This window comes from Gekko japonicus, unplaced genomic scaffold (assembly GCF_001447785.1).
Source record: "Gekko japonicus isolate JY-2015 unplaced genomic scaffold, Gekko_japonicus_V1.1 scaffold391, whole genome shotgun sequence".
Taxonomy (NCBI): Eukaryota; Metazoa; Chordata; class Lepidosauria; order Squamata; family Gekkonidae; genus Gekko; species Gekko japonicus.
In genome coordinates this window covers 21,248-35,841 of record NW_015174286.1, presented here as the reverse complement: position 1 = coordinate 35,841, position 14,594 = coordinate 21,248, and the positions used below count along the sequence as shown (strand labels likewise).

The 14,594-nt window shown below is 40.8% G+C and overlaps 1 protein-coding gene across 3 annotated transcripts in view; it reads right to left on the bottom strand.

Annotated features, from left to right (window-relative positions):
• FBXO9 (F-box protein 9) overlaps positions 1–14,594 on the bottom strand; it is a 44,020-nt gene that overhangs the window by 18,036 nt on the left and 11,390 nt on the right. For all 3 annotated transcript variants that reach the window (XM_015423983.1, XM_015423984.1, XM_015423985.1), the window contains 4 exons: positions 13,738–13,868; positions 5,200–5,314; positions 3,095–3,213; positions 1,455–1,545 (listed from right to left, as the gene is read on the bottom strand). In XM_015423983.1, coding sequence (XP_015279469.1) covers positions 1,455–1,545; positions 3,095–3,213; positions 5,200–5,314; positions 13,738–13,868 — 456 coding nt within the window. The remainder of the gene's footprint in view (positions 1–1,454; positions 1,546–3,094; positions 3,214–5,199; positions 5,315–13,737; positions 13,869–14,594) is intronic.

Sequence of the window (14,594 nt, the reverse complement as noted above, 5' to 3'; positions counted from 1 at the left end):
TCCCCTTCTCTACCTAACCTACCCCACAGGGTTGTTGTGAGGATGAAATGGAGACTCATGGGCAGGGTCCCCAGCTTCCCTGGCAGGAACACCATGTTAAGAAATCTCTCACAATTATGCAGCCATAGCAGGCAGGAGGGAAGAAGGCGAATACCTCCAGCACCAGTGACTTATATGGGAAGAGTCAAACTTTGGGGACTCACCCCTGCACCAGAGGGCCAAGGCAGCAGGAGGCAAGAAGCCTGGGTGAGCTGGGCTCCTCCATGCCTGGCAGAAGATGAAGTGCAGAGGTGAGAGGTGGGCAAGCAGAAGAGGCACTCAGCCAGCTGCACAAGCTGCGTGCAAAGAAACTCCCGCCGCCCCAAGCTTCAGGGCTGCCTCGTTAAAGGAGTGCGGAGGCCAGACTCGCAAATGAGAAAAAGCAAACTCAGGGTTCGTGGGTCGCATTTTGGGCTGTGGAAGAGGAACTGGCTCCATTCCTGGAGTTCTCTCGAGTTCCTGTGCTTTTGGTTTTGCTTTTTGCCAATCCGCTTCCCAAGACTGCTCCAGGTGCTCCTGCCTGAGGGCTGCTGGGGCTTCCCGCAGTTCGGCCCCATTATATCCTATGGACCATTGAAGTCAATGGCGAAAACATAGGGTATATTCTGGGAGCTGGAGGGGAGGGGGTTTGAGGGAGAGGCTCCAGAATCGCAGGGTAGCTGCTGGAGCCTCTCCCCAAGATACCCGCCATGTTTCAGGAACATTGAACCAGGGGGTCCAATTCTGCAGGCCCCCAAACAGGTTGCCCCATCCCCTCCATTGTTCTCTATGGTGGGAAAAAAGTTTTTTCCCCCCACCAGAGAACAATGGAGGGAATAGGCCGTCAGCGCCTATGGCGGAAGAGCCACACTCAAGGGGACAAAGAGCCGCATGTGGCTCTAGAGCCGCAGTTTGCCTACCACCGCACTAGGGGATGCCCAATTTCTTCTTTTACTCGTAGCTTCTTCTGCTGTATTAGAACTTGCTGCTAAAGACACAATTTTCATCAGTGGCTTCGGGGAGACAGGAGAGCTGAGGTCAGAAAAGGGATTCTGAGGCATCCTTACATAAAGAAAGTTCCCATGAAGCATTTGGATCTTGGCCACAGAATCTGCCAAAACAGCAGCAGAGGACTTTCAAGTGCTGCTGGAACTCTCACTGTAATGCCATATTTAGAACTGGGATGTCAGGATAATCCAAAAGGCAACAGCTCTACATAGCCACAATTTAAGAATTACAGAAGGTGAATAAAACTCTGTGATTTTAATTTTGTTTGCTGAACTTAACAGTATCATTATGAACCCATTTTACGTTTGCACATAAGCAATTCAGGTCAATTTGCAGTCCTTCAGATATACTCATCCTTATGGTATTTGGGCCTACACTGGAAGAAGGACGGAGAAATAATTAACTTACTAATTTTACAACGGTTGTACCTGTAATATTCCACTTGATGCCACGCTCTATAGAAGCCATCTAGAGACTGTTCTCCTTGACGTATGTATGTTGTCTTGCTGATATACACACCTATTAAATGCAGTGGACAAGAAGATTCAATCATCTATAAATTCATGTTCTGTGATCCTTTGCATTTCAAGATTAGATTTATCAAGGGAGAATTTTTTCACTGGTAATGTACATTAATTCATCTAAAACTTACAAACCAATAGGATTTTAAAACAGAAGTTACACAATGATCTCCATCTTTTACTACAGAATTACTCTACATGGTAGTTATGCTTATTGGCAGGGCTTTTTTTGTGGTGATACTCACTAGTACTAAAAACCAACACCTTGTTTGGGGGCTCTCTCAAGTCCTGAGGGAGGAAATGGTGAAAATTGGTGCAACCTTATACATGAATACCAGCATGTTCTTTGTTTACAAAAAAAACCCCACTGCTCATTGTAATAATAATTATCCTAGCACACTGGTCTTCAAATGGCAAGATGACCCAGTAGCAATATAATTTTCTTGTCTGTTTCTTTGTTTGTTCCTTTATAAAGAACTGGAGAGAAGCAGACAGAGAAAATGGGGACCAGGTGCAAAAGACTTCAATTCGTTTTCATAGTAGCATGAAGAAACTATTTTAGTTAGAAGATGTGACTTTTTCACTCCCACATGACAAAGTGCACTTTCTTCTTTAAAATACGATCCCTGCCCGCCTTTGCATCAGGTCATCCTAAACAAAGAAAGAACAGCATATTCTGTAAAAACTTTAGAAGTGGTACCCACAGGGGTCGTTTCGTAGAAAAAGAGCTAGGGGAACTCATTAGCATAACTCATTAGCATATGCCACACCCCCTGACATCACCGCCCCCAACGGTCCCGGCTGCCACCGCCGGCCTTGCAGCTCCACTGCTGAGCCCCATGAGGGGCCCGACGGTGGACCTGCAAGGCTGGCGGGAGTGCAAGGAAGCCCCGCGAAGGCCCTCCCTGGCCCCAGGCAGGCAGGGGTGGGGAGAGGCAGGGAGGAAGCAACTTACCCTCCCTCTTCTCCTGCCTCCTCCTGGCTGAATGAGGGCCGGAAGGGGGGCGGCCAGAAGCAGGGGGTGGGGCTTCGTCATGTGCCCCGCCCCCGTACCTCACCCGGGGGAACTGCGATCCCCCGCGAAATGACCTCTGGGTACCCATATTGCAGTTTGTGATTAATAGTGAGGCTGGGAAAAAACAGAAGAGAACTAGTGATATGGAATCAAAATGTCAGACATTCGCCATATACCTATGAGCATAACCATTTCATGTTTTTGGTTTTGACATTTTTTTTTGCCAAAGTGGACCCAAAGTGGCTTACATTATTCTCCTCTCCTCCATTTCCCCCTCACAACAAGGTAGGTTAGGCTGAGAGTGTGTGACTGGCCCAAGGTTACCCAGCGAGCTTCCATGGCACAAGTGGTGATTGGAACCTGGGTCTCCCAGATACCAGTCTGACACTCTAAACCCACTACACCCACTACACCACACTGAGCATATTCAAGACTAAAAAATTCCTGATATTTTGAACTGTTACAATAACCCCAGGTTCTATGGGTTCTATGGCTAATTTAAGCAGTCCAATTTCAACACAGTTTACCTTACCATCAAATCGAACTCTGGGCCTTTCCAAAAACATTTCTCTCCATGAGGTATAAGGAACCAATTTGTTACAACTTCTGCCCCAAACCTTCAAACAGGCCTGACGCCAGATTTCAGGGTCCCTAATTGAAAGGGAAAAAAAACATAACCGGAAAGCTCAGACCTCAACTTTAACACCAAGGCACATAAGAATATTAACAAAATATTCAATAAATGGGTATAGACAGAGAAGATGCCACTCATGAATGATATGCCACTTGTTGAAATAAGAGTTGTATTTCCCCCACAGCTACAAAACATTAGCCTCAATTACTACAGTGTCCCAGATTTTCTCTCAACCTATTATCTTCATAGGCTAGCCAAGAGGGTGCTGAACACTTATCACCAGTGTCAACAAGAATTACATTCCACATATTATACTTTTTTATGTCAGCCAATTCGGATTCATGTCTGGCCTTCACGTGTAGCAGAATGAGGTGGCAGAAAGTTCACTGAGGGTGCGGTCAGACAGCGTGCTGAGAGCGGGTGAAACTGCTCCAGTTCTGACCGGATTATATTTGATCTGGATAATCACGATCACACTTACCTCCCTTATCCCGCCTCACCGCGCAGTCACGTCGCTCCCCGGCGTCTACACTACCGACACGCGGGAGCGTGTGTCGGCAGGTTTAAAAAATTTTTTCCTCGATTTGCACATGCGCATAAGGCACTCATCCATAGAAGCTACCATGGCGCATGCACAGAACCACCAGGGCGAATCAATCCAACCTCTCCAACAAAAGACTTTCCTTTAAACATTTGACCTGAAAATGGCCTCCATGAGATCCCGAACTCATCTAAACGCTGAAACAAGTGACCATTTAAATGTCGGTTTTCAAAACATGGTGGCGGAGGTCTGCCTATAGGCACACAGCCAACACTAAAAAAAAATGGCGGTCGAAAAGCGGAAGCCTTGGGCAGCTTTTGAGCGGGGAGGGGGTTTAAACCGGAAGTGGCTTGACACCGGAGAAGCGATCATACAGGGGGAAAATGCGGCTTTAAACGGGAGAGCTGAGAAAACACCATTTTGGGACCTGGTAACAAAATACTCTGGGTTAAAGCGGTTTTGAGCCGGAAACCAAGGGCTGGGGACAGGAGGCAGATGATGACTGTGTGATCGTGCAGATAAAATCCATTGCTGAACCGTCAGAACACCAGATCAAACGGCGCGTCTGAACGCACCCTGTAAGTGGGGAATGTAGTTTTTGAATGCTCAGTGTTGAACATAGCAAGTTCAATCACTTGTGTCATGAAAGAGTTAACTATTTACATATGCTAATCGATGGTTATTTAGCATGTAGCGAATCAGTCTTGCTGCACATAGTCACTATCAGCATAACTGGATGAAACCTAAGTATTCTTACAAGGAACAACACTAATGCAGAAAAATAAAGTCACAATAATACAGAGAAGTCAAGTCCCAAAAATTTCAATGTGTCTCACTCCTGGTTGTATTATAATTTCATAGTACAACTTGACATGCATTCATCATGGAGTGGACTCATATAGTTCCAGGAGGATCCAAATAATCTTGAAGTCCCAGCAAGGACGAAGATGTCCTATTCCAAATTAGATGTGTTGTAAAATGATTATTGGTTGATCAAAGTATTGGTGGGAGGGAGTCCAGGGGCTTCCTTTCCTGCCTATGTTCTAAGACCAGAATGAAGAATTCTTCTTGAACTATCCAGTAGCCAGATAAGACGCAGGTTAGAGTATTTTTCTTGTTTTTCCTATCCAAATGTTTCCCTTCCCTGTTTTATAGTAAAGTCTTTTACAAAAGCTAAGCACATAAACTTGCACCTCTTTTGTTAATCTGCTTAAGAATCCCAACACTCATTCATGTTAAAAAAAAAAAACTTCTAAATTCTAGTGCTCAGCTCCACCACAATCTTCTGCATATGTAGAATTAGCCTCTGAATCTAACAGAATTACAGTGTTATAAAGGAACCAAGACTGTCCAAGACCAGTGATACAAAGAAAGACCAAGTATAAAGGAATGAAAGGATCATGAATCTGCTTTCCCTGTACACTAATGTAGACATGTCCAGCATCATGCAGATTCATTTTACCTGGCGCAAATGTAAAAACCTCTGCAGACCAAAGATAGCTGCTCTAAAGATCGCAGGTCCAGATCACTGGAAACCACCCATCGAAAAATATACATCAACAGCTCCATAGGCAGCACTACCAAAAATAAAATAAAAAGGTTGTGATTATCAACTATACCTTAAGTAATTGTTTCTAAAATTAATTATCCTTTGGAATGTATCTGAATCATTCAACTGATTGACTTAGTGTACTGTAGTTCAACAGCATTCTTCAGCTTCATGGCAACCTCTAGAGCTCACAAAAGGCTAAACGGCAATTTGTTATGGTGAGAATTCTTTAAAGAAAAAGGCTTTCAGTTTTATTAAATTATGTAAGTACAAGTGTCTTAGTACCATCTAAACAACTAGTTGAATCCTATGCACCATCAGCATAGGGCACTGAAGGATAACAATTTTTCCCTGCTTTTTCCTTTCTTGCAATAAGAATGTTGACTAGAATGAGAGTAGAAGACAAATTTAAAAATCTGTAAGGAAATTGGATGTTACAAGTACATCTATTAGGGCATGCAGGGTATGTTTGACACTCCATTTGGGAATTGCCTTCCCGATGCAACTGCCGAAATATTTTTTATCAACTGACAGTCCCAAAACTCAGAAAAGCTTTTACTTTGGCAAGACTGAACATTCTTCCTTCGGCAGTTTTGGAGGGCAGAAGTATCATACTCTAATAGAACATGCAAATGCTCATATCATACAATTGAAACCAATAAAACATATGATTATGGTGCCCTATATTCAATGTGAGGGCTAATTTAGTCACCCCTTTACTTAAAGATATGGAACTGCCAAATGTGCGAGCCCAGGTGTCATGGCTACTTTCGGACACCTGGAAGCTGATTGGACTTCACTGCATTCCACGCCTCAAACTCACCCCTCCCCCCGCAAGGCAGTTGGAATGTCAGTTGCATATGGAACCTTCAAGGTCTTTTGCATATGGAAGCTGATTGGACTTCACTGCATTCCACGCCTCAAACTCACCCCTCCCCCCGCAAGGCAGTTGGAATGTCAGTTGCATATGGAACCTTCAAGGTCTTTTGCATATGGAAGCTGATTGGACTTCACTGCATTCCACGCCTCAAACTCACCCCTCCCCCCGCAAGGCAGTTGGAATGTCAGTTGCATATGGAACCTTCAAGGTCTTTTGCATATGGAAGCTGATTGGACTTCACTGCATTCCACGCCTCAAACTCACCCCTCCCCCCGCAAGGCAGTTGGAATGTCAGTTGCATATGGAACCTTCAAGGTCTTTTGCATATGGAAGCTGATTGGACTTCACTGCATTCCACGCCTCAAACTCACCCCTCCCCCCGCAAGGCAGTTGGAATGTCAGTTGCATATGGAACCTTCAAGGTCTTTTGCATATGGAAGCTGATTGGACTTCACTGCATTCCACGCCTCAAACTCACCCCTCCCCCCGCAAGGCAGTTGGAATGTCAGTTGCATATGGAACCTTCAAGGTCTTTTGCATATGGAAGCTGATTGGACTTCACTGCATTCCACGCCTCAAACTCACCCCTCCCCCCGCAAGGCAGTTGGAATGTCAGTTGCATATGGAACCTTCAAGGTCTTTTGCATATGGAAGCTGATTGGACTTCACTGCATTCCACGCCTCAAACTCACCCCTCCCCCCGCAAGGCAGTTGGAATGTCAGTTGCATATGGAACCTTCAAGGTCTTTTGCATATGGAAGCTGATTGGACTTCACTGCATTCCACGCCTCAAACTCACCCCTCCCCCCGCAAGGCAGTTGGAATGTCAGTTGCATATGGAACCTTCAAGGTCTTTTGCATATGGAAGCTGATTGGACTTCACTGCATTCCACGCCTCAAACTCACCCCTCCCCCCGCAAGGCAGTTGGAATGTCTGGTGGTGTGTAGGTCCCAGGATCATGTTTTAAAAGCTGCCTGGGGGCTTATGGACCATTCACACACTTTCACCCTTAACATACCTCATAGGGGGAGAGGAGAATGATGACAGCTGCTTTGGTTCCCACTGCAGGGACCTCAGACAGGTAGAATGCCATAGACTCCCCCCTCCACCCCAGCTAATTGCTCCTGGGGAACTATTGTTGCCAATCTTGGCCCAGCACCCATCAAACCATTCTCTTCAACCCCCTGCTGTGCAGCAGACTTCCCCTCGGGTTGCCAATCTCCAGGTGAGGGCTACAGATCACTCAAAATTACAACTGCTCTTCAGGGAGCAGAGATCAGTTCCTCTGGAGAAAACAGTGGACTCTGTCATTATACCCTGCTGAGGTCACCACAGCAAAATGACACTGTTTGCCCAAAGCCAGAGCACTCCCCCAGAGCCTCTTTCTAGATCTCGTTGTATTTATTTCCACAATGGGCTTTACTGCTAGTCGAATATAAGAGAAAAAAATACTAAGATCCTTTAAAATATTTTCTTTGGTTCTGATTTCTGCTTAAGGTGATAGCTGTATGAGCAGTACTAGATAGACAGACAGACAGACTAAAATGAGTAACAGGGGCCATATTACTCCAATTTTGTTCCTTCTATACTGTCTTCCAATTTCCTTATGAACCCAATTCAAGGTGCTGGTATTGACCTTTAAAGCTCTATACAAATTGAGGCCAAATTGAGGCCAGCATACCTCAAGGACTGCCTACTCCCATATGAATGTAGACAACCATTATGGTCATTTTCAGGGGCTTTGCTTTAGGTGACCCATCATCTGAGCCAAGATGAGTGCCAAACCAAAAAGCAGCCTTCTCGATGGTGGCAGAAAGCTGTCAAATTACCTGTTCTGCCAGTGGGTGAAGACCTATTTCTTTGGCATTCCCTTTGTTTAGGTTTTAATTTTTGTTCTCTTTCACTCTCTTTATGAATATATGCGTTGTTTTTAAAGTTGAATTTTTTCTTACAGTTTGCTACCTTGAAGGCCCAAATTAGGAGAAAATGGAAAATATTTTTTTTTAAATAAAGGCATAACATTTATTTGGAATATTTTAATGCTGCCTCTCCAGGAACCTGCCTGAGGTACCTTACAAAATAAAAATAACGCAAACAAAACATTAAAAGATATTAATTAAAAGCCAGCATTAAAACATATGGCATAAAAATAGACAACAGGAAGATTAAAACAAGTTTCCAGACTTAACAGCAGTAAAAAATTAACTCCTTAATTAAAAGCCTGGGTGAACAGAAATCTTTTAGCCTGGAGCCTAAAAGAAAGAGGTGAGCCTCCAAGGAAGGGCATCCCACAAGCAAGGTGGAAAAAGCCCTGCCTCTGGTCTCTACCCACCTCACTTCCAAAGTGAGAGAGCAGGGCTTCTGAGGCAGATCTTTTTTTTTTAATATGGTTTTTATTGACACCGTTACATACAAACAAATACACATAAACTCATCGTTAACCAACCAAACACAACACAACATACGCCTCCTACACGTAACACAGTTTCATCACTACAACTGCTTATGGTAACATATAACACAAAACAGATCCTTCACCATCCCTTCTATGACTGGAATTACAACTCTCAAAGCCTAATTATAGGTTTATCCTAGATTCCATCCATTTATATACATGTGACCAGACTTTTTGAAATGTTGAATTCATACTTCCATGTATCTTTTGCGTTAAATTGTTCCATTTCAACCACCACAATTACTTTATTAATAAAATCCCATCTGCTCGGTACCTGTTCGTTTTTCCAAAATTTTGCAAGCACTATTCTTGCTGAAGTTAATAAATGTAACACTACATAGATTTCGTCTTTTTTCCAATTAACGGGAAATATATTTAGTAAGAATATTTCAGGATCTAACGGGATTTGTATGTTAGTTATTTGTACTAACATCATCTGGACCACCTTCCAATACTGTTTTACTTCATTGCACGTCCACCAAACATGATAGTAAGAGCCCACCTGAACCTTACATTTCCAACATTTAATATTTAATCCCAGGTACATGCGTGCTAATCTTCCCGGTGCCATATGCCAACAATGAACCATTTTAAAGACATTTTCTTTTAACGGCACAGCTTTCAGCCATCTTACATTCTTCCATATCTTCTCCCATTTAATTAATTCAATATCATGCCCAATGTTTCTGATCCAAGGCACCATGGCTGTTTTGAGAACCTCATCCTGCATCTTATGGCTTAACAGAAAAGAGTAAATGTTACGAATCAACCTGGTGTCTTCCCCAAAAAGTATTTTATCTAATCCTGACATCTCTGAAAGAAAGCCTGTTTGTCTTTCATATACTTAGAGCTTAACTGGTTCCTTTCCCATCATGATAGTTGTATTTGTTGAGCTTGTAATGTTTCCTGCGATTTAAGCATATTATTCCTATTAAGAAGGACATCGTCACTCAGAGCCCGTGTGTCCGACATCAAACTAGGCAAAGTAATAGCCTCAAGTGGGGCTAACCATCTTGGTGTTTTGGTATAAAATAAAATTTTAATCTCATTCTATACTTTTAATAAACTAGCTCTTATCAAGTGTTGCCTGAAATACGAATGTGACTCATGTTTCTTATCCCATAAAAAGGCATGCCATCCTGCCATTAGATTATGTCCCTCCAGATTTAGAATCCTAGCATTTTTAAGGAGAATCCACTCTCGTAGCCAAGTAAGTGCCGCTGCTTGGTAATAAAGCCGCCAATCAGGTAATGCCAGACCACCTATTTGGTTTTTTTCCTGTAAAAATTTTAATTTTATTCTCGGTTTTTTCTTTTGCCAGATAAAATCACGAACTAATTTATCTAGCTTTCGAAAATACGTAAAATTTTTAAGTACTGGGATGGTTTGGGGAAAAAATAACACTTTGGGAAGAAGATTCATTTTGACCACAGTTGCCCTTCCCATAAAAGAGAGTTGCAAAGCTGACCATTTATCAAAATCTTTTTTGGTGGAAACTATTAATTGTTCATAATTATCTTGAACTAAAGTACTGGTTCTATTTGTTATATATATTCCCAAATATTTTATTTTCTTTTTCACTTCAAACTTTGAGATTTCCTTTAAGCTTTGGTTTATGTTCTCTCTGCAATTTTTTGTCAGCACTTTAGTTTTTTCCGTGTTAACTCTAAAACCCGCTAACTGGCCAAACTTACGTAAAGTCTCTAATAGAGGTGCCATGGAATTTACAGGATCTAGTAGTACAATTGCTATGGCATAGGCCTGTATTTTATATTCCTGCCCTTTTGCTTTAACTCCTTTAATATTGCTATTGTTTCTTATGGCCTCACATAGTCCTTCAATAGTAAGAATAAATAATAGAGGTGAAAGAGGACAACCTTGGCGGGTACCTTTACATATGTCTATTTTTTCAGTCATGTCTGCATTTATCACGATTTTAGCCTCTTGTTTTTTGTAAATTGCTTCTATTCTGTTGATGAAATCTTTTCCGCAATCCATTGCTTTTAAATTTTGGATCATATAATCCCAATTTATATTGTTGAATGCCTTTTCGGCGTCTAAAAAAACTACGGCCAACTGTTTGTCTGCATTTGCCTCGCAATACTCCAGACCGTTCATTATTACTCTTACATTTTGCTTCATTTGTCTGTTGGGCAAAAATCCCACCTGATCTTGATGTATCAATTGAGTGAGTACCTGTCTCATTCGGTAAGCAATAATAGGAGCATAAATCAACATTCAGGAGCGAAATTGGCCGATAATTCCGAATCTCTTTTTCATCTGAATCTTTCTTATGGATCAGGGAAATCAAAGCTGAGTTCCACGAATCCGGTATTATTTCCCCCCCTGATGTATCTGAAACAACCATTTTAAATATTAGGCTAATTTCATCCTCGAATGCTAAGTAAAACTCTGATGGGAGACCATCCGGCCCAGGGAATTTATTTTTCTTTTGTTTTTTAATCGCTTGCGATACTTCCGCCATAGTAATGGCCTGATTCAGAGTCTTTTTTTTGTTGTTCATTTAATTTTTTAATATTTTGATTGTTGCTTAAATAATTCTTAATTGTGTCTGGCTCAACCATTTGTCTGCTGTATAATTTGGCATTAAACCTTTTGGCAATTCCTTTTAGATCTTCTAAAACGCTCTTTCCAACTCCTTGCTCGTTCTTCAACGTCCTGATAAATCTTCGCTTTTTTCCGGTTTCAGCTTATAAGCAAGCCATCGAGTCAGCTTATTCGCATTCTCAAAGAAATTATGTTTGGTATATAGGATCTTTTTCGCTATCTCTTCATTAAGCAAACAGTTAATATCATGCTGTAATTTTGTAATTTTTAATCTTGCTTGCCGCAAACCGGGATCTGCCTTCAATTTATCCTCCTGTTCTTGAATTTTAATTTTCAAATTATTCATTTTCTGATTTAACCCTCTTTCGATTCACGAATAAATATTCCTCATGCAAATGCTTTGAAAGTATCCCAAACAGTTGTCAGCTGAGTCTCTGGGTGCATGTTAATTTGAAAAAAATCTTTTATCTCTTCTTTGGCCTTTTTAAGGAAACTATCATTTTTCATATCTTAACTGGCAGACTGAGTGATATGGAAGGAGGCAGTCCTTCAAGTATCACCAAGTACATTCCCCCCAGACGTTCCCTCTATAAATACTTAATACTGAAAAGCTGATGCGGGGGAGGCACTGGGGACCTACGTGAACAAAAAACCATGTAAAATGAGAAGCTACAGAAAGGAGGAGGAAACAGATGAAACTGTCCTTCCTGCTTCTTTTACTACTGGCGCTTTTGCTTGCAAAGGGGATCTGGCTAACACCAGAAGCAAGGAAGGAGGAATATTCTTCCATAATAAATTTCATTTATATGTTCATTTTCATTTTTTATGGAAAATTGATGTCATTAAAATTTAATGCTGCCTAGGCTTACCATTCCCCAGGTGGGGGGAGGGGAATCCTCGCTTTCGCAGGTGGAAATTTCCGCACTCCCAACAGTGATGTCGTGAGTGACATACTGACATCACCTAGAAGTGACATAGGTGCATCGCTGACTGGGGGGGGGGTGATGCTCTGGTCTTTGGGCAAAACTCTATGGTTTGAGGGTGATTTTACCATAGTTTTACCATAGTTTTGCTCAAAAACTAGAGCATCACCCCCAATGCCACCTACGTACCTACATAACTTCTGGGTGACGTATGCACATTGCATATTGTCCTCACCCGCTGCTGGAACAGCCCCCAATCCCCCAGCCGGTGCAATGACTGGACCTGGCAACCCTAATTCTGCCTAGCATTCTTCCCATCATGCTAATTATCTACATACAGGGATTTTTTTAAAAAAATCTGAGGACCAGTAAAAAAGGAAGGCTAAACATAAAATAAAATAAAATATTTTATTAGGTGAACTCTACTTAAAGATGTTAAAATTTCTACAAATTCTGAAGCCATGGGAAAAACTGGCTATGCTCACTTTCCTATCAAGCCTAAACTTATTTTATTGATTAACAACATAAAACACATCATTTATAAATTAGCATATAAAATTATACTATTCAGAATTTTATTACAAATGTCTGAGTTTTCTATAAGAAAAACTGAAAGTATACCCAGTACTTGAGAAACAGTTGTAAATTGCTGCACCCAATGCTACCATAGCAAATGTATTTAAATTTCTGTCATCATCTGTGAGGTAGGAAAAATAAAATTCGAAGGTAGAAAACAAATTCTGTAGTTAACAAAAGAAAGTATATTCTTTTGAGAGAAACACTCTTATGTAGTCACAATAAGTAGGACTACCAGCATATTTAGATATCAAATTAAACTTTAAGTGAAAACAGTAAACTTTTAAATAATATATAACATATTATATAACATATATATAGCATATAATATAACATATAATATATCATATTACAATATATTAATTGTTGCTAATATTTGCGTTTAAAAATAAATGTTATTGAAAATGTTGTCTACGTCTACATTATACATAGGAATTGTTATATAATGCTGTAGATTGTTTCACATGAAAACATTCATACTACACATTTTCAGTAAAACTGTCTTTAAAAAGCATTTTACTGATTTTTTAAAGGGAAAAATGTAACAGGAAAAGTTGTCCGGAAAAGTTGAAAAAAGTCTTTCATACTATATATTCTGAGTGAGAAAAACCTTGTCTTTAAAAATGTCACTCACTATGAAAGAAAAAATATTTCATAGGAACAAGTTTTTTAGTACTCCCCTAAATTTTCCAGTAGAAAAACTGGTCATACTTTTTCATGCTATACATTTGTAATGCATGAAATGGTTTTTAAGACAAGTTTTTTTCTCAGTCAAAAGAGAAAACATTTCAAAGGAGTTTTTTCTTTTTTATTTCAAAGGTTCCCCCAAATTTCCCAATTTTTCAATCAGAAAAACTTAGAAGGGGGGAATCCTCAGAAGAAACAGGCTTTTCCTGTTTTCTCATTTTTTTTCCCTGGCCTTCACATTTCATAAGGTGGAAAAACCCAGACACAGGTTTACCACCTCAATGGTAACGAAACTATTGTCATATACATAGGGTTAAAATGTCATTATTATAAATATTTTGCATTTTAAAAATTCTCTTGCCTGAGATATGGGTCTGATTCACATCAAGCTCAGGCTGACACAATTTGATGGAAGATTCCTGAAGAGTGAACTGCTGCTGAAAGTAGGACAGAAGGTCAGCCATCTTGCTATCATCCTCATTATCGTCAATGCTAGAGAAATAAAATGTCACTTGAGATTGGAATAGCATAAAACAACAGAAGACCAACTTCAATGAAATCCTAACCATATTTATTCTGACATAAATCCCATTAATTTCAATTAGGTTTACTTTTAAGTAAATACATGTCTAATTTGGCCATTTAAAATTTTAGGTTGCGGAAGTGTCCAATATCTCAAAGATTGTTCAATACTGCTTTAAACCTAAAATCCTAAACACACACTTATGAGGGAGTAACACCCAGTGAATGGTGGGGCTTCCAACTCTGACTTAAGAAATTCCTAGACATTTTGTGAATCCTTGGGAGGGGTTTAGGGAAAGGACAGAGTTCAGCAGTCCACTATCCAAAGCAGCCATTTTCTCCAGAGGAACAGTTCTCTACCATCTGGAGATCACTTAGAACCCTGGGAGACCCCCAGGCCCCACCTGGATGCTGGCAACACTATTTGGACTTGCTTTTCAATAGAGATGCTTACAACTGTGCCGCATGTGTCGAGGAATGTATTAAAATGTAACTGGCTTTAATTATGCTTGTAAGTACAATTTTCCATACCCCAGGTTCAATCTATTTACTTTCTTTTAACTGAAAAACAACAAGCCATATCTAAACAGCTTTGAGATATCAAATATTCAGGCAAGCATAGATTAGAAGGTGGGGAAGCTAACTGAAAGATGCAATTAGAAGTGAGAAAATGAGAAAACACAGGTGTGGAAAGGA